This window comes from Cavia porcellus, unplaced genomic scaffold, assembly GCF_034190915.1.
Source record: "Cavia porcellus strain 051 isolate PalLab524CR breed Dunkin Hartley unplaced genomic scaffold, mCavPor4.1 scaffold_9, whole genome shotgun sequence".
In the NCBI taxonomy this organism is placed as follows: Eukaryota; Metazoa; Chordata; class Mammalia; order Rodentia; family Caviidae; genus Cavia; species Cavia porcellus.
Genome location: NW_026947492.1, coordinates 68,538,438 through 68,562,176, shown reverse-complemented (window position 1 = coordinate 68,562,176; position 23,739 = coordinate 68,538,438). Strand labels below are relative to the sequence as shown.

The following is a 23,739-nucleotide window of genomic DNA, read 5'->3' as shown; positions in this document are numbered from 1 at the left end:
TCAATACCTCTCTTAGGTTTATTTGCAGTGGTTAGAGCCAATTGAAGAGAGAAAGAAATAGTCAACTCTTTACATATCAGTATATGAAAATAAGTCCCAATATAATCGGTATTGCAGCAAATGTTCTGCATGCAAGGGGAGTCACTCATATTGTCTCCTACAAGGTGGGGTAAGGCCAAATTGGTTCTCTGTCCAAAGTGATTGGTACCTATTTACCTGCTGTTAATCCCTAGGAAAAGTATGTGAATAACAGTCCTTTGACTTATTCCTGAAGCCTGGCACTCAGTGAATGGGACTCCAGCCACAGTTGTCTTCTGCACTGACCGGTGAAGGGCCCTCCCTTGTCTAACTGCCCACAATATTTCTAAATATCTTAGCTATATAGAATAGTATCTGCCACCCAAAAGCAAAACTCAGCTAAACAGATCAGCAGCAAGAGCAGCCCGTGGCAGGAATTCCATTAAGGGTCACCTCTTCTAATTTTTAATACTTTGCAGGGTTCATATGAATTACGGCAGATAAATTAACAAGGTAATTTCTGAGACCTTTGGGAAAAAGAAAAGGAGTCAGAAGGGGCCACTAGGGAGGTGGAAGAGAGGAGGAGACAGGGAGTGGGCGCTGGGACACACAGCAAGATAAATGCGTTTATGACAAAGTCACTGTGCAGCGCTGTTTTGTGGAGGACGGGAGAAAAGGGAAGGAGAAAGAAAGAAAAAAAAATTACTGTGCTTACAGGAACCAACTCGCCAGAATGTAATCATAATTCACTAAAAACCGTAGTCATAAAAAAATTTCAAAATGCTAATTTGCACAAAACATTCTAATAGTTACAATTTTCAAAATCATATCTGGATAACAAAATAGTCGCAGAGCAAAACATATTAAAAAAGGATGATATCCTAATATAATACGTACCAAACACATCTGAAAGCTACAGTAATTGAAACAGAACCCTGGACATAGTAGGTAGAAACCAGGAAATAGAATGGGGCAGAGCCTCAGTCTGAGGCAAGGGCTCTTCCAGTATCACCCCGGGGAGCACAGCTAAGACACAGGGGCCTTCCATTGGCTCTGAGCCTCCATCACGCCCAACTGTTACTTTCATTTCTCGCCTCGCCACTCCCTTTGTGAGTATATCAGGAACTTCTCAGAAGACTTGTGTCTTTCTCTGCAGGGACTCACAACTTCTCTTGAGGCCTCCAAACCTTTTCTGAGCAGTTCGCGGTGGACAGAGACCTACAAACTTTACAAGAAAAAGCTGCATTTGCTGGGTGCGTTTCCTTTCTTGTTTTGAAGCCTTTCTGGGGGAGGGGAAAGGACGAGTTTGCAGGCTTCCTGCTGCACGGATTCGGAGGCCTGGGAGGAGCAAGGGCTAAGGGCAGGGAAAGCTCCCTCTCCCTGAGGGATGCGTCTTCTGCAACCTGAGAGCCACCCACCACCCAGTCCTGCTTTTTAGCCTGTACTTGGGATCTCACCTTGGCTAAGAGTGCCTGGATCCTGATATCCAGGGCAAATATTTGTTTCTTGGAGCTGGAGGGTCAGAGCCCTGGGGCTGTTTTCTTTGCAAGGTGATACTAGCAGCTTTTCATAGTAACAGTGTGTTTGCACCTGGCCGCACACATCACTAATTCCCTGGAATGTACCATACTTGGCAAGGTAACTGACAAATTTCCCTTTATTCTCAAGGAAGAAATCTTAAGTGCTTCCACTCCTGAGAGGGGACACATGTTCTCTTCCCTGTGGGCATATCTGATCCCTCAAACCTGGCAGTTCTTTGCAGAGTAACCAAACTGGCTTTTTCAAAATCATTCAAGATTCTCTATCAGCAGGACATTTATATATGTCATTTCTTCTCCCTAACACGTTTATCTTTTCTTAACCTCTGTGTCCTGCTCCTTTAGGTTTCAGTTGAAACGTTGTATATTTAGGTTGGAATTCTAGGACAACAACTTTGTCCCATCATTTGATTTTATAACTACAGGTATATTTTTGTAGCACGATTTGTCACATTTTATCTTTCAGATTAGTGAGTTCATAAGACTTTCAAGTTGAAAGTCAAGTCTGTAACAGTGCTTTATACCATGTTTGGCCTCTGTTTGGCATCAACTTTCATTTTAGATTTCAATGAAGCTACTAAGACATTACCCATCATTAATAATGATTTGCCAGATCATCACATCAGATATTTGGAGATTTCTATAAAATACCAACATCCAGTTTCTCTGGGATTTTGTTGTCAAGACTCTGACACATAGGATTCTGCAAGTATATTTATGTCAAATCACTCCCTAGAGTACTTATGCACACATACCTTTGGGCTCCTTTGCATGTCCTTGTTAAACTTCAGAGCCAAGATAAAATCCTATCATTACAGTCATGATTCTGCCAAACCAACTAGTACTCAAGCATGGTTGCATCCACATGATTCTGAGTGCTTTTATGCCTATGTAGTTACCTCTATTCTTTTTATTCTGTGTGTTAGAGGAGAGACTTCTGAAGGAGTATTAAATGGATTAATTTCATCTGAAAGATTGAAAATATATGGGGATATCTGGGTTCACAAACTCAATTTTCTACACACTTCAGGTTGCACACTAAACTGTTTGAGAACCAAATTAGAGTTTCCCATAAGGTCAATGTTGAGTCTGAGAATTGAGTTTGATTCTTTTCTCTTCAAGCTCAGTTTGCTATCAGCATCATAGAAAAAAATTGGGTTCATAAACCAAGTTACCACCATATTGTCTTTAGAAGTTATTTATAATTCTGATTATACATCTAATAAAAGGGTTAATTTTATTTTATCTTATTAAAAATACAGAACTTAATATGAATAGCAAACAGTGAAACTTTAGATGAGAGGGTTAGAGCAGCTCTGTTTCAGAAGGTAACTGGTACAGGATGTATTAGAATGGGAGCATAATGATAGCAGAGGAGTCAAAGGTGTCCTGTGATATAAGAAGTTTGGTGGTTTTTTAACTTGAAGGCTGTGATTTTGGTGGGGGAAAGAAAAGTGAAACAATGAAATAATTTTGGTAGAAAAAGAATACATTTATCTTTCTGTGCAATACACAAAGGGAAAATTAAAATCACTCTATATAAATTTGATCTTATGATACGAACTGAGAGTAAAGTGCCTGAAATTATTATGACATAATTAGTATGATGTCAGTGAACTCCTTTTCCTTTTTTGGGTTTTAATATTTTGGACTTGGTGCCTATGTGATTTTTGCTTATTCTGTATTCATTCTATTGCTACCTTTCTTACTCTGTCCCATTTTAATTTTTCCAACTTCTGAATCCAGAGTCAGGACAGACAGGTGCAGAGAACGAGTATCCATGGCTTCATCCATCCTGGAGAATATCAAGGAGGAGGTGACCTGCCCCATCTGCCTGAATCTCATGACAGAACCTGTGAGCACTGACTGTGGCCACACTTTCTGTAAACCATGCATCACTTCAATCTACAAGTCCATGGAACATGAACAAGGAGTGAGCCACTGCCCTGTGTGCCGAGTCCCTTACCAGTTTGAAAACCTGAGGCCCATTCGCCATATAGCCAACATAGTGGAGAGGCTCAGGGAGTTGACACTGAGCCCAAAGGCAGATCACTGTGACCTCCATGGGGAGAAACTCCTGCTGTTCTGTAAGGAGGACAGAAAGGTCATTTGCTGGCTTTGTGAGCGTTCTCAGGAACATCATGGTCACAAAGTGGTTCTCATGCAGGAGGCTTCACAGGAGTATCAGGTGAGAGATCAGGGTTGTGGGATGACAGATTAGCAAATAATATCTGGGAGGAAACGTTCACTTTGCACTGTAGTCTAATTAGTTTGCCACCATAGGACTGAGGTCTGTGATTTGTGTTAATTTTTTATCTTCTGTACCCAACATATGTATTTCTAGGCTCCAGTTCATTGAAGGAGAATAAGCCTAGAGTAAAAGATGCTAGACCACGGGGCTGGGGATTTAGCTCAGCGGCATAGGGACCTGCCTTGCAAGCAGGCAGTTGTGAGTTCGATCCCAGGTACTGATAAAAGGGAAAAAGACAAAAACAAAAAAAGATGCTAGACCAAAGCAGAAATTCTTCTAACCTTTACTAGATGGGTGGAGGTTTGGTACCCAAGACAAGCTCTGATTCCCACCTATTTCAGCAGAAGAATGAATGAAATGGGCTCAGATACAGGTTCTTTCCTTGAGGTAGCATCTAGTTTCAGTTAACAAAAAATTTCCTAGATGGATAGATCAACCAGATTTCTTGTACATTTATCCATTCTCTAGCTGTTAAGACATTCGTGGCTTAACTCTGGCATGATTCCTCTCTCACAGGAGATGTTCCATGAAGTACTGGAGAAGCTGATGGAGTTGGAGGAAGATTTTGCAAGGTTGAAAGCTCACATTGAAAAAGAAAGAACTTCCTGGAAGGCATGAGAATATACTTCCTAAGGCTGGTAGCCAGAAATCTGATAGGATCTTAGGGAAGAGATCCCTCCTTCTTTATACTCTGGCACTTGTTGAGTCCAGAAGTTATTTGATGGGTCCTGTGTGTGCTTTTCTTTTGGAAGTATGGTCTTGATTGAGCTGGGTGTGGTGGCGCACTCCTATAATCTCAGCACTCTGGAGGCTGAGGCAGGCAGATTGTTGCAAATTCAGACCAGCTTGGGCTATAAAATGAGCTGAAGGCTAGCCTGAACTATATAGTGAACCCTGCCTCAAAAAGACACAAAAAAAAGAAAGAAAGAAACAGAAAATATGGTCTGCAGAGTGACCCTCACTAATGCATATGGTTATTTTGAGGGAGGTTATCACACTGAGGGGTTCAGGAGAAATGGCTAGTGAACATCATTCTATATAACCATGGTGATTTTTGAAAGTGATATTTAACAATGGGTCATGCATGCTTGAGTATCTGTATTCAAATTGTGGGAGGGAGTACATTAGTGAGATGAGAAGTAAAGCAGGGGATTGTGGGTCCTGATCAGCTGCAAGGTATAGGTGTCCCGTTTGGGGGCAGGGTGAACCTTGATAATACTGACTTATTTTCTGGTATGAAGGAAAAATCACATGAAACCTACATTTCTCTAAGAACTTCTCCTGGGTTGAGGGTATAGCTTAGTGGCGTAGCACTTGCCTGGCAAATCAAGGACCTGAGTTTGATTCCTGGTACAAAAAATATAATAAATAAATGAAAGAAGAGCTTCTCCCTCCTACCTCATTTCCCCTGAAAACTTTCCAGTAAAAAAGTGTTATTTTGCTGGCTTGCAACCTCATGTGACAGAGTACCTCTCTTTTTCATCCCTGAAGAATCAAATACAGGGGGAGATAGAAAGTGTCCAGACTGCGTTTAAGCAAATGAGAGCCACCCTGGACTCTGAGGAGGAGACACGAGTATAAAAACTGAAGGCAGAGGAGGAAGGTATTCTTAATGGCCTGGCAGACTCTGAGAGGGAGCTGACCCAGCACAACCAGCTACTGAGAGACCTCATCTCAGATGTGCAGCATCGGCTGCAGGGGTCAGCATTGGCGATGCTGCAGGGGTCAGCACAGGCGATGCTGCAGGTAAGACTTCACAGGAAGTTCCAGCTTCTGAGGTTCAGGACAGATGGAAGCATTTCCTTCTCTCTTCTGTTGCAGTACTTTCAAGGCATGGTGATAAAGTCCTTTAGGCTAAAGAGTACCTCACTGAAGTTGAATCAGTTTTAGAGGTGATGGAAATATTTACATGCATATATAAAAGGGAGAACCCTATTTCTGTTCTTAAGATGTACAGTGCAAAACAAAAATGAACCTGAGAGGGAAGGTTCATTATATCCAGTGATGTTTTCTGATTCCCTGTTTTCTGTGATCTAGCACTAAAAATGTATCCAACATAGGTTCATGATTTAGAATAGTCTCTGGTAAACAAAGGAACTTCCGGTTACAAATTATGTTGTAACAACTGAGACAGTTTCCATTTGGTCCCTGAAAATCAACCAACTAGTATTTTTTTCTTTAAATAATCAATAACATGTAGCACAGAAGCGATATCACTGTTTTGTTGTTGTTGTTGTTGTTGTTTTCTTATTTTGTCTTTTGTTTTTTGTGGAAGTGTATATTTTTAAATTCTTTTTGTTGTCTGAGGTAATCTGTCTCTATTTAGTGTTTGGAAGTCCATATTTTTTTTTAGGAATTTGTTTATTTTTATCTAAATTGTTGAATTTGCAGGCATAGTCCTAAGAATCCTTTATAATACTTTTCATTTCTATATTATGTTGACATTTACTTGTCAAATAGAAGTTGTTTATATGTACTACATACAGCATGTTCATTTGAAATATGTTTACATTGTGGAATATCCAAATGAAGCTAATTAACTTATGTATTAGTTTACATATTTATTTTTATTTTATGGTAAGAACAAAGTTTGTTCTTTAGGCAGTTTGTAAAAATTTAATACATTGTTAGTAAGAATAGCCACCACATTGTGCAGTGAATTTCTCTCTCTGTCTCTCTCTCTTTTTGTCTTTGGGACAGGGTCTTCCTATGTAATCAGGTTGGTGTTGAGCCCAGACTGGTCTTGAACTTGCAGCACTCTCCTGCCCTTAGCCTCCCAATTGTTGGGATTACAGGTGTACACCACCAAGGCTTGCACCACAGTGTACTCTTGAAACTTTCATCAAAGTTTAACTTATTGTAAATATATTAATTTCATTTTCATAGATCTCTATTCTGCCACATTGTTAAATATATGTGTTTTCAATGCCAGTACCATGTGTCTTGATTACCATGTTTCTCTATTAGATTTTAAAAGCAGAAATTGTGCTGATGCCTGTAACGTTGCTTTTTCTGAAGATTGTTTTGGCATTTTGGAGCTCATTTGTATAGTTTTCATATACACATTTTATGGTTCCTTTTTTATTTCTGTGAATAATGTAATTTTTATGTGATTGTATTGAAAGTATGTGTTTCAGTAGGTAGTACATTAAGTCTTCCATATATTCCCATTTGTTGGTGTCTTCTTCAGTTTCTTTTATCAGTTATTCAAGTTTGCAATGCCCAGAGCTTTCACATTTTTATTCAATTTATTCTTAAATATTTTATTTTATTTTAGCTGTTGTAAGTGGGTTGTTTTTGCTCTTCTTTGGCCACTGTCTTTCAAAATTAATGGAGAAACAAGATACTTCTGAAGGAGTTGGGCATCGTGGTGCACTCTTGTAATCCCAGCAGTGGCTGAGGGAGGCAGACTGTTGCAAGTTAGAGAACAGCCTAGCTACAGAGTGAGCTCAAGGTCAGCCTGAAATGCATAGGGAGACCCGGTTTCAAAAAGAAAAACAAAACAAAACCCCTCGGGCCTGAGGCCTGGGATTTGGCTCAACAGCTGAAGTGCCTGTTTGGCAAGTGCTAGGTTGTGATTCGATCCCCAGTACCAGAAAAAAAAAAAAAAAAAAGACACCTGAAGGAATTAGTGGGATCTAAAATGTACAACAGATATAGTAAAAGAAAAAGGGGAGAAAATGTCTGAAAAGGAAAGATGTTAGCCAGTGTTAATGTCCTATTACATTTTGTAGCCATATATCACTTCCATTGTTTTGTTTGATTTTATTGTTTTTGATTTTATTATGTCTGATGGTATAGGCAGCTACTTTGAATATAACAAGAGGTATGGTAGCCATTGTTGATTTACAATTATCCTTTTTTTGCGACAGGGTCTCACTATGCAGTTTGGGCAGGGCTTACACTCACTTTGAAGCCCAGGCTGGTCTCAAATTCACAGAGATCCTCCTATCTCAGCCTCCTGACTACTGGCATTACAGGCAAGTGCCACTATACCTGGCCTCCATTATCTTCTTATGAAGTCCTGTATCATGTTCACTGTTTGTTTTCATCGGCTCTATTCTATACTATTTTGTTTGGTTTTATTCTCTTCAAAATTCTAATTAAAGGCAGAGAAAACAAATTTCAAGCTATTTTCAACCAGGCCACAGCTTACCTCATGGATTGATTTTGTGCACCTCTTCTGTTCTGATGGGTGCCTCTTTAGCACATCCAGAATTGCATGCCGCTTAATCATAGCTGAGCAATTATATCCAGTTCTTGTGCTTGTCGCAACAACCAGGTGGATCTTTTTTTTTAAATTTTATTTAAAAGGAAAAAGAGAAAAAAACAAACAAAACAAAGCAGTGTAAGGATACAAGTAATACAGAACTACAAAAAAAAATAAATAAATAAAACCACTAAGAAATCACCAGTTACTAGATTACACATTATCATCTTAGAGATAGTTGCTCAAGTCACAGTATCAAAGCACACAAAGAGAACATTCAAACAGAGAGACTGCAAACAGTTGTGTTCAATGATCCAACCAAAAACATTAATATGGTAAGCTATTTAACACCCCTCAACACACTTGCTGTTGTATCCTTTAGTGCACTTTTTTTTCCCTCTCTTTTTTACAACAAAATTTACACATTTTGGATTTTATTACTCCTTAGTTCTTATTACTTTTTTTTTTGGAAGAGAATAAAGTCAAATATGGCAAAACAAAGCTGTCAGTCAAAACCAAGGATAGACATAGTACGTGATGTAAAAGCAGAGTACAAGGTTATCAACAATGGTTACCATAATGCCTCATGTTTCCTTAAAAGGAATTGTCTATCTCATTATGTATGATAAAGTTGAACAAAACAGTAGAGAACAAGACCAATAAAACTTAAACATTGTAAACATTACAGGACTTCCAAAGGAGATTATAGTCAAACCAGAATGGGCATCTTAGTGACTCTTATTGCCTTCAAAGTAGTTGCCTATACCCTCAAACTTGATACTATCATACAGAATGGAACAGAGTCTAATCAGTCAAAACAAGATAGTGGGAGTATTACAGGACTTCAAAACAAGTTAATAGGAAATCAAAAACAGTTACTATAATATATCCTGCTAATTTTTTAACTTTTTCCCCTTAATTAAAAAAAACAAAAAATAACTAAATAATTTTTTTAATGGAGAGATTTAAGGGAGAGATTGAGATAAAAGAGGACATAACAACATAACAATACAGGTCAAAGCATGACTGTTTCAGCAACCTAGTGCTTCACCACCAAATAACCCAACTTAATAGTTCACCAAATAACCCGACTTAGTAGTTAACATAGTGTCTGTCTTTTTCCTTGAAATATTTGAATATAACTTCATATACTACATCTTCAAATATTTCCATATCAATAAGCCCAGAAAAAAGCCTTTCCAATTAATAAGTGAAAACTTTATAAGGCTTCAAGGCCACATAATGGGGAATCAGGATTACCACATACTTTTATATATTTGAATCATTACTAACATTAGGGAAACTATTCGGTATTCACACATGCGAGATTGATTTATTTCACTTATGAGTATGCTCTCAAGCTGCACCCATTTATTGATAAATATCTCAATGTGATCCTTCTTTATAGCTGAATAATACTCCATTATACAGAAATACCACAACTTTTTTATCCATTCCTCAGTTGATGGACACTTGGGCTGTTTCCAAGATCTGGCGATTACAAATTGTGCTGCTATAAACATCGGTGTACATATATCACTGTGGTATGATGCTTTCAGTTTTTCTGGGAATATGCCTAGAAGTGGAATAGCTGGAATAAATGGGACTTCCAATCCCAGCTTTTTGAGAAATCTCCAGAATGACCTCCACAGAGGCTATACCAGTCTATACTCCCACCAACAGTGTAGGAGAGTTCCTTTTCCTCCACAGCCTCTCCAGCATTTGTTGTTGTTAGTTTTCTTGATCCTGGCCATTCTTTCAGGAGTGAGATGGTATCTCAGTGTGGTTTTAATTTGCATTTCTCTAATGACCAATGATGATGAACATTTTTTCATGTATTTATTTGCCATTTGCATTTCTTCATCTGAGAAGTGCCTATTCATCTTAGATGCCCATTTTTGGATTGGATCTTTGAATTTTGGGGGTCTGAATTTTTTTAATTCTTTATATGTTTTAGACAAGAGTCCCTTGTCTGAGAGAGAGTTCACTAAAATCTTTTCCCAGTTTGTGGGTTTTCTTTTCACTATGCTGGAGATTTCTTTTGACATGCAGAATCTTTTTAATAAGAAGTGGTCCCAGTTATTGATTCTGGGAAGTATTTCCTGTGTGGTTTGAGTCCTGTTCATGAATTCTCTACCTACCCCTATGTCTTCAAGGTTTCTACCCAATTTGTCTTCCAATAGATTTAGTGTTTCTGTTTTAATATTCAGCTCTTTGACCCATTTAGATTTTAATTTAGTACACGGTGATAGGCATGGTTAAAGCTTTAATTTTTGGCAAATGGAGAGCCAGTTTTTCCAGCACCATTTATTAAAGAGACTGTCATTCTTCCAGTGAACCTGCTTGGCTCCTTTATCAAAGATAAGGTGGTTGAGTGTGTTTGTAGTTGTGGTTGTATCTTCTAATCTATTCCATTGATCTTCGGCTCTGTTTTGAGTCCAGTACCATGTTGATTTTACTACTGTTGCTTTGTAGTATAACTTCAAGTCAGGGATTGTGATGCCTCCTGCCTTGCCTTTGCTGCTTAGAATTGCTTTGCTATTCTAGGTTTCATCTAGTTCCAAATGAATTTTAGGAGTGATTTCTCTAGATTTATAAGGTATGTTGATGGTATTTTTATTGGGATTGCATTGAATCTGTATAACAGTTTTGGGAGAATGGCCATTTACACAATGTTTGTTCTTTCTATCCATGAGCAAGGGATGTCTTTCCATTTTCTGAGATCATCTTCAATTTCTTTTTTCAGTGTATTATAATTTTCCCTATATAGGTCTTTCACTTCTTTCATAAGAGTAATTCCTAAATATTTCATTTTTTTGCTTCCTAATGTGAAGAGTGTGCTTTCTCTTATTTCCCTCTCTGTGAATTTGTTGTTAGTGTATAGGAATGCTATTGATTTCTGAATATTGATTTTGTATCCAGCTACATTACTGAATTTATTCATTATATCTAAGAGTCTTTCAGTGGAGTATAGCGGCTCTTGTATGTAGAATATCATGTCATCTGCAAACAATGATAATTTAACTTCTTCTTTTCCTATCTTTACCCCTTTTATTTCTCTCTTACCTAATTGCTCTGGCTAGTACTTCCAGTACTATATTAAATAGGAGTGGTGATAAAGGACATCCTTGTCTTATGCCTGATTTTAAAGTAAAGGCTTTCAATTTTTGGCCATTTAGTATGATGCTGACTGTTGGTTTGTTATAAATGGCCTTTATTATATTGAGGTAAAGACCATCTGTTCTAATTTTCTGTAAAGTTCTTATCACGAATGAATGTTGGACCTTATCGAAGGCTTTTTCTGCATCTATAGAAATGATCATGTGATTCTTACTTTTGGCTTTATTGATATGGTGGATTACATTTATTGATTTATGTATGTTGAACCATCCTTGAATTCCTGGAATGAATTGCACTTGATCATGGTGTATAATCTTCTTGATGATTTGCCGCATCCTATTTGCCAATATTTTATTGAGGATTTTTGCATCTGTGTTCATTAGGGAGATCGGTCTATAGTTCTTTTTTTAGTTGGGTCTTTCTCAGGTTTTGGTACTAGAGTAATATTTGCTTCCAGGAATGACTTAGGAAAGATTGCTTCCCTTTAAATTTCATTGAATAGTTTGAGGAGTGTCGCCATTAGGTCTTCATTGTATTTCTTGTAGAATTCTGCAGTGAATCCATCTGGGCCTGGGCTCTTCTTTGTAGGTAAGGACTTAATTATATTTTCAATTTCATTTACAGAGATTGGGTTATTCAGCAATTTTACATCCTCTTGATCTAGCTTTGGTACTTCATATGTTTCTAAGAATCTGTCTATTTCTTCTGTGTTATCAAACCTTTGAGAGTAGAGGTTTTCAAAATAGGTGTTGATGGTCTTCTGTATTTCTGTAGAGTCTGTAGTGATTTCACCTTTTTCATTTCTTATTGCATGAATTTGAGCTTTTTCTTCCCTTTTTTTAAATAAGGTTGACTAGGGGCTTATTGATTTTATTTATTCTTTCAAAGAACCAACTCTTTGATTCGTTGATTCTTTGGATTGTTTTCTTAGTCTCTATTGCATTGATTTTTACTCTGATTTTTATAATTTCCTCTCTTCTTTTGGCTTTGGGCTTGACTTGCTCTTCTTTTTCTAGCTGTTTGAGGTGTAGCATCAAGTTATTTATTTGTATTCGTTCTGTTTTCCTGATGTGGGAACTCAGTGCAATAAATTTTCCTCTGAGGACGACTTTCATTGCATCCCACAAATTCCGGTAAGTTGTATCTGCATTTTCATTTTCTTATAGGTATTGTTTAATTTCTTTTTTAATTTCTTCTGTGACCCACTGATTACTCAAGATTGTGTTATTCAGTTTCCATGTGTTTGTGGGATTTTTGCAGTATCTTTAATCATTAATTTCTAATTTCAGAACGCTATGATCCGATAACATGCAAAGAATGATTTCAACTCATTTACATTTGTTTAAATATTTTCTGTGAGCTAATATATGGTCTATTTTAGAGAATGATCCATGTACTGCTGAGAAGAATGTATATTCTGATGTTGTTGGGTGGAACATTCTGTATATGTCTATCAAATCCATTTGTTCACAGGTGTGATTCAGTTCTCTTATTTCTTTGCTCATTTTCTGTCTGGTTGATCTGTCCCTTGGTGTCAATGACTTATTAAGGTCTCCTGTTACCATTCTGTTACTGATAATTTGAGTTTTCATTTCTGTTAATAGTTGTTTTATGTAACTGGGTGCTCTGGAATTTGGTGCATATATATTTAAGATAGTTATCTCTTCCTCTTGGAGTTTTACCCTAACGAGTATGTAGTGACCTTCTTTGTCCTTTATGGTCATTGTTGGTTTAAAGCTCACGTTGTCTACAAACAGAATGGCTACTCCTGCTTTTTTTTGGATTCCTGCTGCATGAAGTATAGTTTTCCGTCCTTTGACTTTCAGTCTGTGAGTATCCTTCTGGGTTAGATGAGTTTCCTGTAAACAGCATATGGTTGGATTTTGTTTCTTGATCCATTCTGCTAGTCTGTTTCTTTTGATTGGTGCATTGGACCATTTACATTAATGGTTATTACTGTTAAATGCTGGTTTATTGTTGACATGTTATCTCTCTGCTGTTGCATCTTTATCTTTCTGTTCTGTTTAATTAACTGCTTTGCTTAGTGGGTTTTTCCTTTGTGTATCTAAACTGTCTTTCAATATTTTTGCATGGTTGGTTTGGTGTTCATGAAGTTCTTCAGGTGTTCTTTGTCATGGAAGTATCGTATTGCACCATCAATTTTGAATGATAGTTTTCCAGGGTACATCAGTCTAGGTTGGAAATCATTTTGCTTTAGGATCTGGAATACTTCACTCCATGCTCTTCTTGACTTTATTGTTTGTGCTGAGAAGTCTGCTGTGATTCTGATAGATTTTCCTTTATAAGTGATCTGTCTTTTCTCTCTGACACTTTTAATAATCTATTGTTTTGTTGGATTTCTGGGATGGTGATTAATATATGTCTGGGTGTAATTTTATTTTGGTTATGACTATTTGGAGTTCTATATGCTTCACTGATCCTGATGTCAGTTTCTGATCTCATGCTTGGGAAATTTTCAGCTATTACTTCTCTAAATATCCTCTGGACATCCTTTATGCTGTCTCCTTCTTTTTCATTAATCCCTATCATTCTTATGTTATTTTTCTTTGCATCATCTTGCAGTTGTTGAATTGTTGTTTCCTGATTCCTTGTTATTTTTAAAAGATCTTTCCTTTCCTGTTCACTAGCTGCAATCCTGTCTTCAAGGTCTGAAATTCTATCTTCACTTTCATTAAGGCGGTTTTTACAACTTTCAGTGGAGTTTTTTATTTCCTGTATATCTCTGTGCATCTGCATTATGTATTCTGTTTGTTTCTTATATTGCTCGTCTAGGGATTCTATCTTTTTGTTTAGTTCCTCCAATTTTTTATCTGTTTTCTTTAGATATATTCACAATCTCTTTCATTTCTTTTATCATTTCATCTTTTTCCTGGGAGATTATTTCGGGTTTGAATTTCTTTAAAGCTTCCTGGAGTTGCTTGTTAATTTCAGTAGCTATTATGCCCAATATTTGAGGTGAATGGCATATGTTTTCTTCTATATACATCCCTCCTAGGGTTTCTTGAGATGGGCTGGAGGTTTGAGGTTGTAATTTGGTCTTTCGTTCTGTCATTTTCCTATATTTCTGTGTTTCAAGTGTTATTTGAAAGCTTCCTTAGGGACTGTTGGAAATCCACTTCTATGTTCGCAGCTCCTGGGACTCTGGCATCCAGTTACCCCAAGCCACTGGGCCTGTAGAACCAATAGCCCTCTTCTGCCTGTTTAGAACTCCGTAGTTCCAGATAAGCTGGGCTTCAGGGACACTGTGCGCCTGCCTACTTGCTGGAAACTCCACAGTTCTCCAAGCGCAGCCTGAATGGGGAGGCGGATGTAGATGCCTCAAACCCACTTATGCACTTCACTGCACCCGGAAACCTGGAGGGTCCCGAACAGTCTGGGCTTTGGGCAGAGTGCCCTGAGCACTTACCGCAGGCCATGGGGCCTCTGGAACCTGCGATGCTCCCCTGCTTGCTGAGATATCCACAGTCCTCCAGACACATAGGGAGGTGGATGCTCCAGGTGGATCTTAAGATGGCTGTCTGATCTAATGCAGACAGGTGTCATACTTCATCCTTTTGGTTAAAACTTAGAAGCAAAGTTCTCATTTCTGCAAGAATTGGTTTTCTTTTCTTTTCTTTCTTTCTTTCTTTCTTTCTTTTTTCTTTTTGTCTTTTTGGGACAGGGTCTCCCTATGCAGTTCAGGCTGTCTTTGAGCTCAGTTCATAGCCTAGGCTGATCTTGAACTCACAACTATCCTCCTGCCTCAACCTCCTGAATGCTGGGATTACAGGAGAGTGCCACCATGCCTAGTCATTTATGCAAAGTTTGTATCAGGAGTCTCATTGCCTTCATGTCCTAGGAATAAAGTCTATATGGATGGAAAACTTGAATTTCAAGAAAGTAGACCCAATCATATAGATAACTTCAAGCTATAAAACTCAGCAGGTGCCATAGTTATAACTTCCTGTTACAGACCCATTTTACCTCTAAATATTGTTTAGTTTAAACAGAATTTTATTTGGGTTACACTGTGTGAAGAGCAAAACTCTGCATATGTATTTAGACCCACCTGATGGCTTACTTTTGCTTAGACTTATAGGGGGGAAGGACATCTAGGGTAAAGAGCAGCCAGTGCATTGCCAGATTTCTGTCCAAACAAAAGTATATCTGCAATGATAAAATGAAGAGCTGACTAAAAACTGTGAAGGATAGGGACTAAACTCAGTACACACAGCTAGAATTCAGGGTGAACATTGTAAACTTTAGGACAGTCAATTCTGGTTGGTATTAAATATTAGACATCCTAGCGTTCATAGTTTCTTCATTATTGATGAGATTGAGTACATTCAGTGCAATATGGCCTTAGACCTTTTTCATTACTGAACATATTAAACTACATTTAAGTGGCAAAGCTAAGTAAAAATATAATTAGAAACAATTTCCTATACATGTACATCAAATGGTTAGGTTCATTTGAGGTAACATACGTCTGAAAACACTTGTGTCCTCGGCAAAATCATCTAAGCTTTTTCTGGGATTATTATTTCTTTATCTTTGATATTGCAAGACCTGTTTATACCTAGAAAATAATAGTGAATTATAGTATGCATCTGTAAAATAAGTGAAAGCACATGTATTTAAATCATCTCATGAGTAGCCATGGGGTGGTTGGATTGAGTTTCATCTTAAGTCTTTTGTCTCATACTGGGAAAATCACCATTCTCAATATATCAGGTGCTTCTGAGAATGTGACAAAACTTTGTAAGTGAGGAAAGCCTGTTATTTGTTACTCATATTTTCTTTTTTCTCACTAGGATGTGATGTTGTACATCAATCAAAGGTATGTATGTGATGGCTTAGTTTGGAATTTTGTACTTGAGAAGAGATTTGTAGTTATTAAAATTGTGGAGTGTTCAATGGGAATAGAACATTTCTGAGGTCAGAGAATTTTAGATGCAGGTGCTACATGAACGTCTTATCACCTTCAAAGTTTTAGTGTTGTAAGGACTCAAAGTTTTGAGTTGTAAGGACTCAGTGCAGAATAATAGTGGCATTAAGGATGGGGTGGGGTCACCATTATATTCTCTGTCTACTTCCATATAGCTCTAGGCTTTGGATTTAATAGGAGCTTGATAAACCGTAGATGAAATACATCTTCCTTACCAAGTGGCAAGAACTGTCCATTAGGATAATGCCTACATATAGTATTTATTTTGTTGTTCCTGGAAACAGTAGAGATCACATCCAAAAACCTGGGTTGAGTCTGTGAAACAATTTTTCAGCCCAAGTGCAAACAGATGAAGTGCCTTAGGCACATTGTTTAGAAGAATTTGGGAAGGTCTCATCCTGCTGACTACAACAGCACACCTGCCTGGCAGCATTAGGCTCTTCCAAACTCCTACATTTCAGATCAGTAATGATTTGGTGTTCCTTTGCAAAATGTTTGTAATTTTTCCTAGAGGAAAGAATAAAACCTGAAATGTCAAATAGTATCTGAGGATGTTTCTGTTGATAAAGAACTTTTGAGTTCTTGGGCTTCTCTAGGTAGGGTTTCTACTCTGATATCCTTATACCCTCTAAGAGCCATTGGTTGATAATATTGATCACTTTCTTTGGACCGCACATTCATGTCAAGAATTCTTCCATACATTATTCTGTTTTTGATTTATGGCAAGGGGTTTTGCTTTAAAATCCTTCAAAATGGAAAGCTCTGCGTCTAATCGGTTTCAATCTTCCAAAGATCACACAGAATGATTGAGAAGGCAGATGTGTTTCTTAGGATTTCAGGATCAGGAGATTGCCTTGGACCTTCCCAGGATCCCCAGGGAGGACTGTGCAAGTGTAAAACTGAGATGAAATCATAGAAATGAGTAATGTTTGAAAGAAACAAGCATGAGATGAGAAGTTCACTGTTTTTTCCTCTCTAGGATTAAGTTACTGACTCTGAAGCCACTAAGAACTTTTCCCAGGGAGCAGCGGATCATGTTCCGAGCTCCTGATCTGAAAGAGATTCTACAGTCATATTAAGGTGAGTCAATCTAAGTGGATGATGATCCATGCCTGCCTATAATCCTAGGAGGCAAGAACCTTATGCATTCAAGTTCAGCCTAAGTTTAGCATATTAGGGAGACTCTCAAAGTAAAATTTTGAAAGGGTTGGAGATAGGCTCCATGGAAGAAGCACTTACTTAGCATACAATTGATATTGGGTTTCATCACTAATACCATCCAAATGGAAGGAGTGTGTGTAGCAAGGAAAGCTACGTTAAGTGTGAGGGTGTCAGATTTTAGAGAAGGTCAGAACTAATTGGAGAAGAGAGAACAGTGTTTAATTGGTTAGCGGAGACAAGGGGAAATTAGCATCTGCTGGTAATGTGATCATATTATTGGGAATGACCATTCATCCTTATTTACCCTTTCACTGGCCAATTGTTAGACTTGCCTTTTGTTAGACTGTAGAGGAAACAGATGCGAATGTGACTTTTTTGTCTATATGTAGTATTATGAATTTTTGTCATTTCAAAGTTAAAAGATTTCCAATGCTACTGGGTGAAAGGGAAATTATAGTTTCATAGGCCTCTTTTTCAATATATTTTATATCTTACTTCTCATGTTCTAAGACCCGTATTTCTCCTTCCCACACACACATGGGCTATATGTTTCTGCAAATGAACTGCCTCTCCTTAGGGCTCCTGATAAAACTTCCTTCAAGTCCCTTTTCAAGGTCTTCCCAGTGATGCTCTTATAGCATCACACATGGTATTGTATCATGTCCCTCACCAACTCTGTAATTTTTCTACAGCTCCTGCGACACTGACTCCAGTCAACCATCCAAATGTTACCATTTCTGTACCTTTTGGACAAAGGCCGGTAGCAAATAATACATTAAGCTCATTGCTATCTCAGGGAGGCGTCATGATGTGTTTACCATCTGTCAATTCAGGACTGAATTTCTGGTAGAATAACTGGGTCTTGGATTAAGGGAAGGAAGATACTTCAAAACCCCCTTTCACTGTTCCAAGTTATCAACCTAAACATGGCTCCTGGGTCATAGGACTGCAGAATAAAGTTAAGTACCATTTTTTTCCAGTGTCTGAGAACTCTAATCCCTGGACTGTGACCCTTTCACTGTCTGTTCCTCCAAGGCCAGTCGGGGTTTTTCCAGACTATGAGGCTTATACTCTCATTCTACAGTGTGACCAACCATGGGTTTCACATCTATAAATTCTCTCCTCGGTGTCCTTTCCTGGTAATGTTTTTCCATTTTTCAGTCCTGAGGGATGTTCAGAGTCGGTGACATTTTGTGGGCCGAACATGTGAACTTTCTTACATGCTCTTCTTCTTCCCTGCTGAGCCTCTGGCCGAGGTGTGCATCTCCTGCCTCTGAGTACCCTGCTCCTTTTTAGCCTCTCTGCCTGCTGTCTCCTGGTCTCCCATTTGGACGTCCTTTACTCACTGTGGGATCTATGCATTCTCTGGCGCTATTTTCTTCCCAATCTCTCATTTGCTCAGGATAAAATCTTATCCCTTCCCAGACTTCCAAAGAAATGACCAAGTTCTTCTAAGAAAAACCATTACTAAGGTAAATTCTGGGCCCAATCTTTACAACTTTGTTCTCTGCCACTGAGAAAAAAACGAAGGAAAGTTTTCATCTAACTTTTTTTTTTTTTAATCGGTACCGAGGATCGAACTCAGGACTACGTGCTTGCAAAGCACGTCCTTATGCCGCTGAGCCCCTTCTCCATTCCCTTCACCTAACTTTCTATACATGGAAGACTGTTTATAAGAGTATTCTCACTGAAGAATGAGACTTTAATAGTAGAATAGCTCAATTTACCGTGATGCTTCTTTTTCATCTAGGGGTGAAAAACAGTCTGTCATAGAAAACAAAGTCATAGGGCCGGGGGTTTAGTTTAGCGGCCCTATGCGAGGTCATCAGTTTAATCCCATAGAAAATAGGGTCAGAGATCTTTTTCAAGCCAGGAAGAGACTAAGTGATGGGAGGGGAGAAGGGGACATCAAAAAATTATACTGTGTTATGTATGTATACCATCTCATGATGAATTTAAGTCTGTATATACTGAAAACATGTATTAATAAAAATAAAAAAATTTTTAAGGAAAAATATATCAATGATACTTAAGAGATTTTGTGTTCAGAGTATCCATGTTCAAATCTTATATCTGCTTATCTTGGCAGTGTAACTTTGAGTAATGTGCTTGAATGCTGTGTGTGTTTTCTTGTAGGCGTTTTGTATGAGCACTGTACCTGCTAACTATGATCACTGGGAGAGAATAAATTGAGTATTAAGCACCTTCTGAAGTGTCTCATAAATATGTGTTCTAGTAATAATCTAAAAACACAAAACCATAAGAAGCAGTTCCAGCAGTCAGGAGACTGAGACAGGAATCAGTGCAAGTTTGAATCAATCGTGCCCTACATAGTGAACTCAAGGCCGGCCTGAACTACATAGTGAGACCCTCTCACAAAACAAAACAAAAGAAATAAGAAGCAACCTTGTTCCGTGAAATGGTCCACACAAAAGGGAACTACAGTCGATGGCAGAGAAGTCACATTTTTAGGCTGTATTGTTAAATACTACTGCAATTTTGCCATATATATTCTTTCTCACAGTTTCAAAATGTCCTGTGCGTGTGGGTGATTCTGGTATCACTAAATATTGGTCCCAATAAAATACATTCTGTGGAAATCAGATTACCATTTGTATAAAATAAATAATAAAAAAATGTATCTCACATCTTAAAAATCAAACACTCATCCTGTGCTTGCCACAGAAGCAGTACCAACCCAGCTTGGTGTCTTAAGTGTTGGCTCATTTTCACTTGACTGAAATAAATTATTTAAAGCATATGTTTAAATTCACTGACAGAAACTTCACCCTGAAGTATTATTTTAAAAAACAGACTATAGGCCAGGGATTTAGCTCAGTGGCTTAAGTGCCTGCCTGGCAAGTGTGAGGTCATGGGTTCAATCCCTGGTACCAAAAAAAAAAAGAAAAAAAGAAATAAAGTAAAAAACAGACTATACTTAAAAGATCACAGAATTTCTATTATTAGCAAGTCTTTTGTTTCTGTTTACAAAATGAGTGTTTCTAATTTTATAGGTATCTAGTCATATTTCTGCAAAATTCTGTTTAGAAAGCACCGTTCCATATTTTTAAATCCAATATTAATAAGTATTTATTAATTCATTTATTTGTTATGTTTTATTGGTATTGAGTATTAAACTTAGGACCTTCATGTTGAGTTACATCTTACTACGTCCCCATGTTTTTTCAGTTCTGATTCTGTGACATTCTCAATCTGCCTGGGGTAAGCTGGAAGTTGGTATCCTCCTGGCCCTCAGATATTAGGATTCAGCCATGCCAGGCTGAATATTGTGTTTATTAGGCATGATTCTACAGGTAGTAACAAGTCCATGGGGAGTAAGTCTCAACAATAGTGTGTTGAGTATTGTTTGCCCTGCTTAGCTTTAGTCATTTCATTGAGGTAGAAAGTTGTGGTATTTCACATCAATGAGGAAAATGTGTGTTCTTCAATGAAATAGAAAGAGAATTGTGCAGTGAATACAGTGTTTGGTGAAAACCAAACATTACATTTTTACATTTAGATCTCCATCTCTTCCACAACTGATCCTCAGGTGAACTAGCAGCCTAAAAAATGCAGAGAGCTGGGCAGGAGAAGGGATTGCCAACAAAAGTTATTTCAGATATACAAAAGAACATCAAAAACTTCCAGTTAGGACTCCAACATGTAACAAGCTTAAGAATCATTATTCTCGTCCTTCAAAAAAAGAAAAAAATTGAAGCTGGGTGTGGTGCTGCACGTTTGAAATCCCAGCACTGAGGAGGCTGGTGCAGGATGATTGTTTAGAGTTCGAGACCAGCCTGAGCTATAAAGTGAGCTCAAGACCAGCCTGCACAGCATAGCATAGCAAGACTCAAAAAGACCAAAAAAAAAAAAAAAAAAAAAAAAAACCAAACAAACAAACAAAAAAAAACCCAGGAAAGAACCAAATAAGTATCAACAACTTGGACTCATCGGAGAATTAAGGTTACAGCACACTGTGGTGTTAATTGCCACAGTGATATCTGGAAACTCATACACAGAAAAAATAATAGAGAAAAGTAATCTGTTTTTTGTATCTACAGATATGTGTTCATTAAACTGGTTGTTGTAATCAGTTTACATGGAAAATGATTTAATGCACGAGTCGTAATTTATAAGATTATTTTATAATCTCCCAAAGAATCAAATGCAAAGGAGATCAAGAGATCTGTCTGCTCATTAGAAACCTGAAGAATCCATGAGTCTGGCTGAAACCTACAGCCCAAAGCAGTGTCATCAGCAAGTCCAATTGGAGGCCCAGAATTCACGACATCTCACACAAGTCTCTATCAAAGATCTGCACTGGGAAGGCCCAGGGGTCAGTGGTGGAAGCTAGAATGCCTGAACAAGTGGAATGATGGATCTGTGTGCGCAGGCTGAGGGATCTGTACTGGAGCCAGGAAGTGAAGCTCAAGGTAAGGACCAGTGGTCCTCCAAAGAGAACCGCAGTGACAGTGAGGCTGCAAGCTTCTCGGAGGATGGAACAGCTGAGATGTTATAGGGAAATCCAGTGTGACAAGCTTCTCCAGAGGGCCAGCCACACACCATCTTCCCCTCCAGTTCTGCTTTTATGCTGTTGGCAACAGTGCTCAGGTGGGCTGTCCACACCCAGCACCACACTGATTCAGTTCAGCCAGATGTTACAAATCCACCATTAGTTAATCTACCACATTGACCATAGTTGCAAGAACTGCTTTAAAATCTTTCTCAGTTGATTCAAACATCTGGCCATTTATGTGTGTCATTTCTAATGCCTATCACATTTGTCTCTTTTTTAACACATATGTCCTTCATATTCTTTAGACTTCTGTTAAAACCTTTTATTTTTAGGTTGTAATTCTAGCATAACAACCTTATCACAGCATTTAATTTTGTAACTATAGGTATATTTCTCTAGCACTGTTTGTCACCTTTTCTCTTTCTGATTATTTAATTCCTATGATTTTCAAGTTGAATGTCAAGTCCTTAACAGTGCTTTATACCATGTTTGGCCTCTTGAGCATCATCTTTCATTTTAGATTTGTCAAGCTACTAGGACACAACCCATTATTAATAATGACTTCCCAGGTGATCAGATCTAATGTTTGGGGACTTCTGGGAAAAAAAAAACAGCACCTAATTTCTCTGAGATTATGTTTTTCATGTCTCTGATATTTGGTATTCTAAAGTATATTTATGTCATCTCCCTTTAGACCCCTTTCCACGCCCTTGGTAAATTTCAAGGTTTCAAGGCTGAAATAAAATCCTACAATGTACAATCATTATTCTGGAACTAACTAGCATTCAGAAGCCTGACTCTATATCCACATTTTTATGAGTGCTGTTATGTAGTTATCTGTATTTGTAGTTATCTATATATGGGGTAGAGGAGAAACTTCCAAAGGAGGATCGAGTGGGTTAATACAGGAAAAAATAATGAAAATACACAGTAGTAATGTGATTCACAAACTAAACTTTCTCCATGATTCAGGTTATATACTGAACTAAACAAGAATCAAATCAGCCTTTGTGCCTGCAACAGGTCCTCTGCTACTGTGCTAAACCCCAGGCAAAAACCAAATCAAATTTCCCAATAATTTTAGCATTGAACCAAACTACTGAATTTGATTCTGTCCTCTAACTCAGTTTGTAATCAGTATCATGCAGAGATTCAATTTCATGAATCCAGGTACCACCCTTTTGTCTTTGGAAGTCATTTACTGTTCCATTTGTACATTTAATAAAAGGATTAGTTTATTTTTCTCATTAAAAATAAAATTACCACATATGAATAGCAAGTGGTGAAACTGTTTAGATGGGGGAGTTAGAGCGACTGTGTTTGAGAAGATAACTTGTACAGGAAGTATAGGAATAGAAACATGTTGATAGCAATGGTATCACAAGTATCCTGTGATACAAGAGATTTGGTAGTTTTGGTAATTACTGTAATCCCAAATATTGGGTACAGTCATCCAAGTATTGTAATCCCTTTTCTAGTCTTCCTCACAATCCAAAAGACTATAGTTACAATCCCATTGAGACGTTACTGGAATCCCAGCAAGTTAATTCCAATCTACCACCTCCAGTGCAACTCATGGCGAGAGTAAAGACACCAAGACATATTCCAAGTTAAGGGCAGCCAAGGGGCCCTAAATCCAATCCCTGTGAGGATGTGCAGACAAAGGCACTGATCCTAGGCCTCCCCCAGAACTTATTATCTTGTGAAGGGGGGTTTGAGGATAAATGATGGATGGTGAGGATGGCAGGAACTACATGAGTAATTTGAGCTGGCTAGTCAGGTAGGGAGAAAAGCATCTCTGCAAAATGCAGGGATAATGATATGCAGAAGGATCAGTTTGCATAATTCAATTAAGATAGCAACTGAATTGTTTTTAGAGGCTGTTTGCTTAGGTTACACTGATATGTAAACTTTTGTGCCTTGAGGAGTCCTAGTCTTGAGGCTCTACCTAGTTGACATTCCTGGAGCTAATGGCTC

The 23,739-nt window shown here is 38.0% G+C and overlaps 1 protein-coding gene across 1 annotated transcript; it reads left to right on the top strand.

Moving 5' to 3' along the window:
• Positions 1–1,132: 1,132 nt before the first annotated feature.
• Positions 1,133–19,769, top strand: LOC100716056 (tripartite motif-containing protein 5-like). The gene is given in 7 exon segments (XM_063256620.1): positions 1,133–1,271; positions 3,303–3,744; positions 4,324–4,419; positions 5,299–5,553; positions 15,952–15,977; positions 17,065–17,165; positions 17,939–19,769. Coding segments are annotated over 5 exon segments (885 nt in total). The 5' UTR covers positions 1,133–1,271; positions 3,303–3,336; the 3' UTR covers position 17,165; positions 17,939–19,769.
• Positions 19,770–23,739: the final 3,970 nt, after the last annotated feature.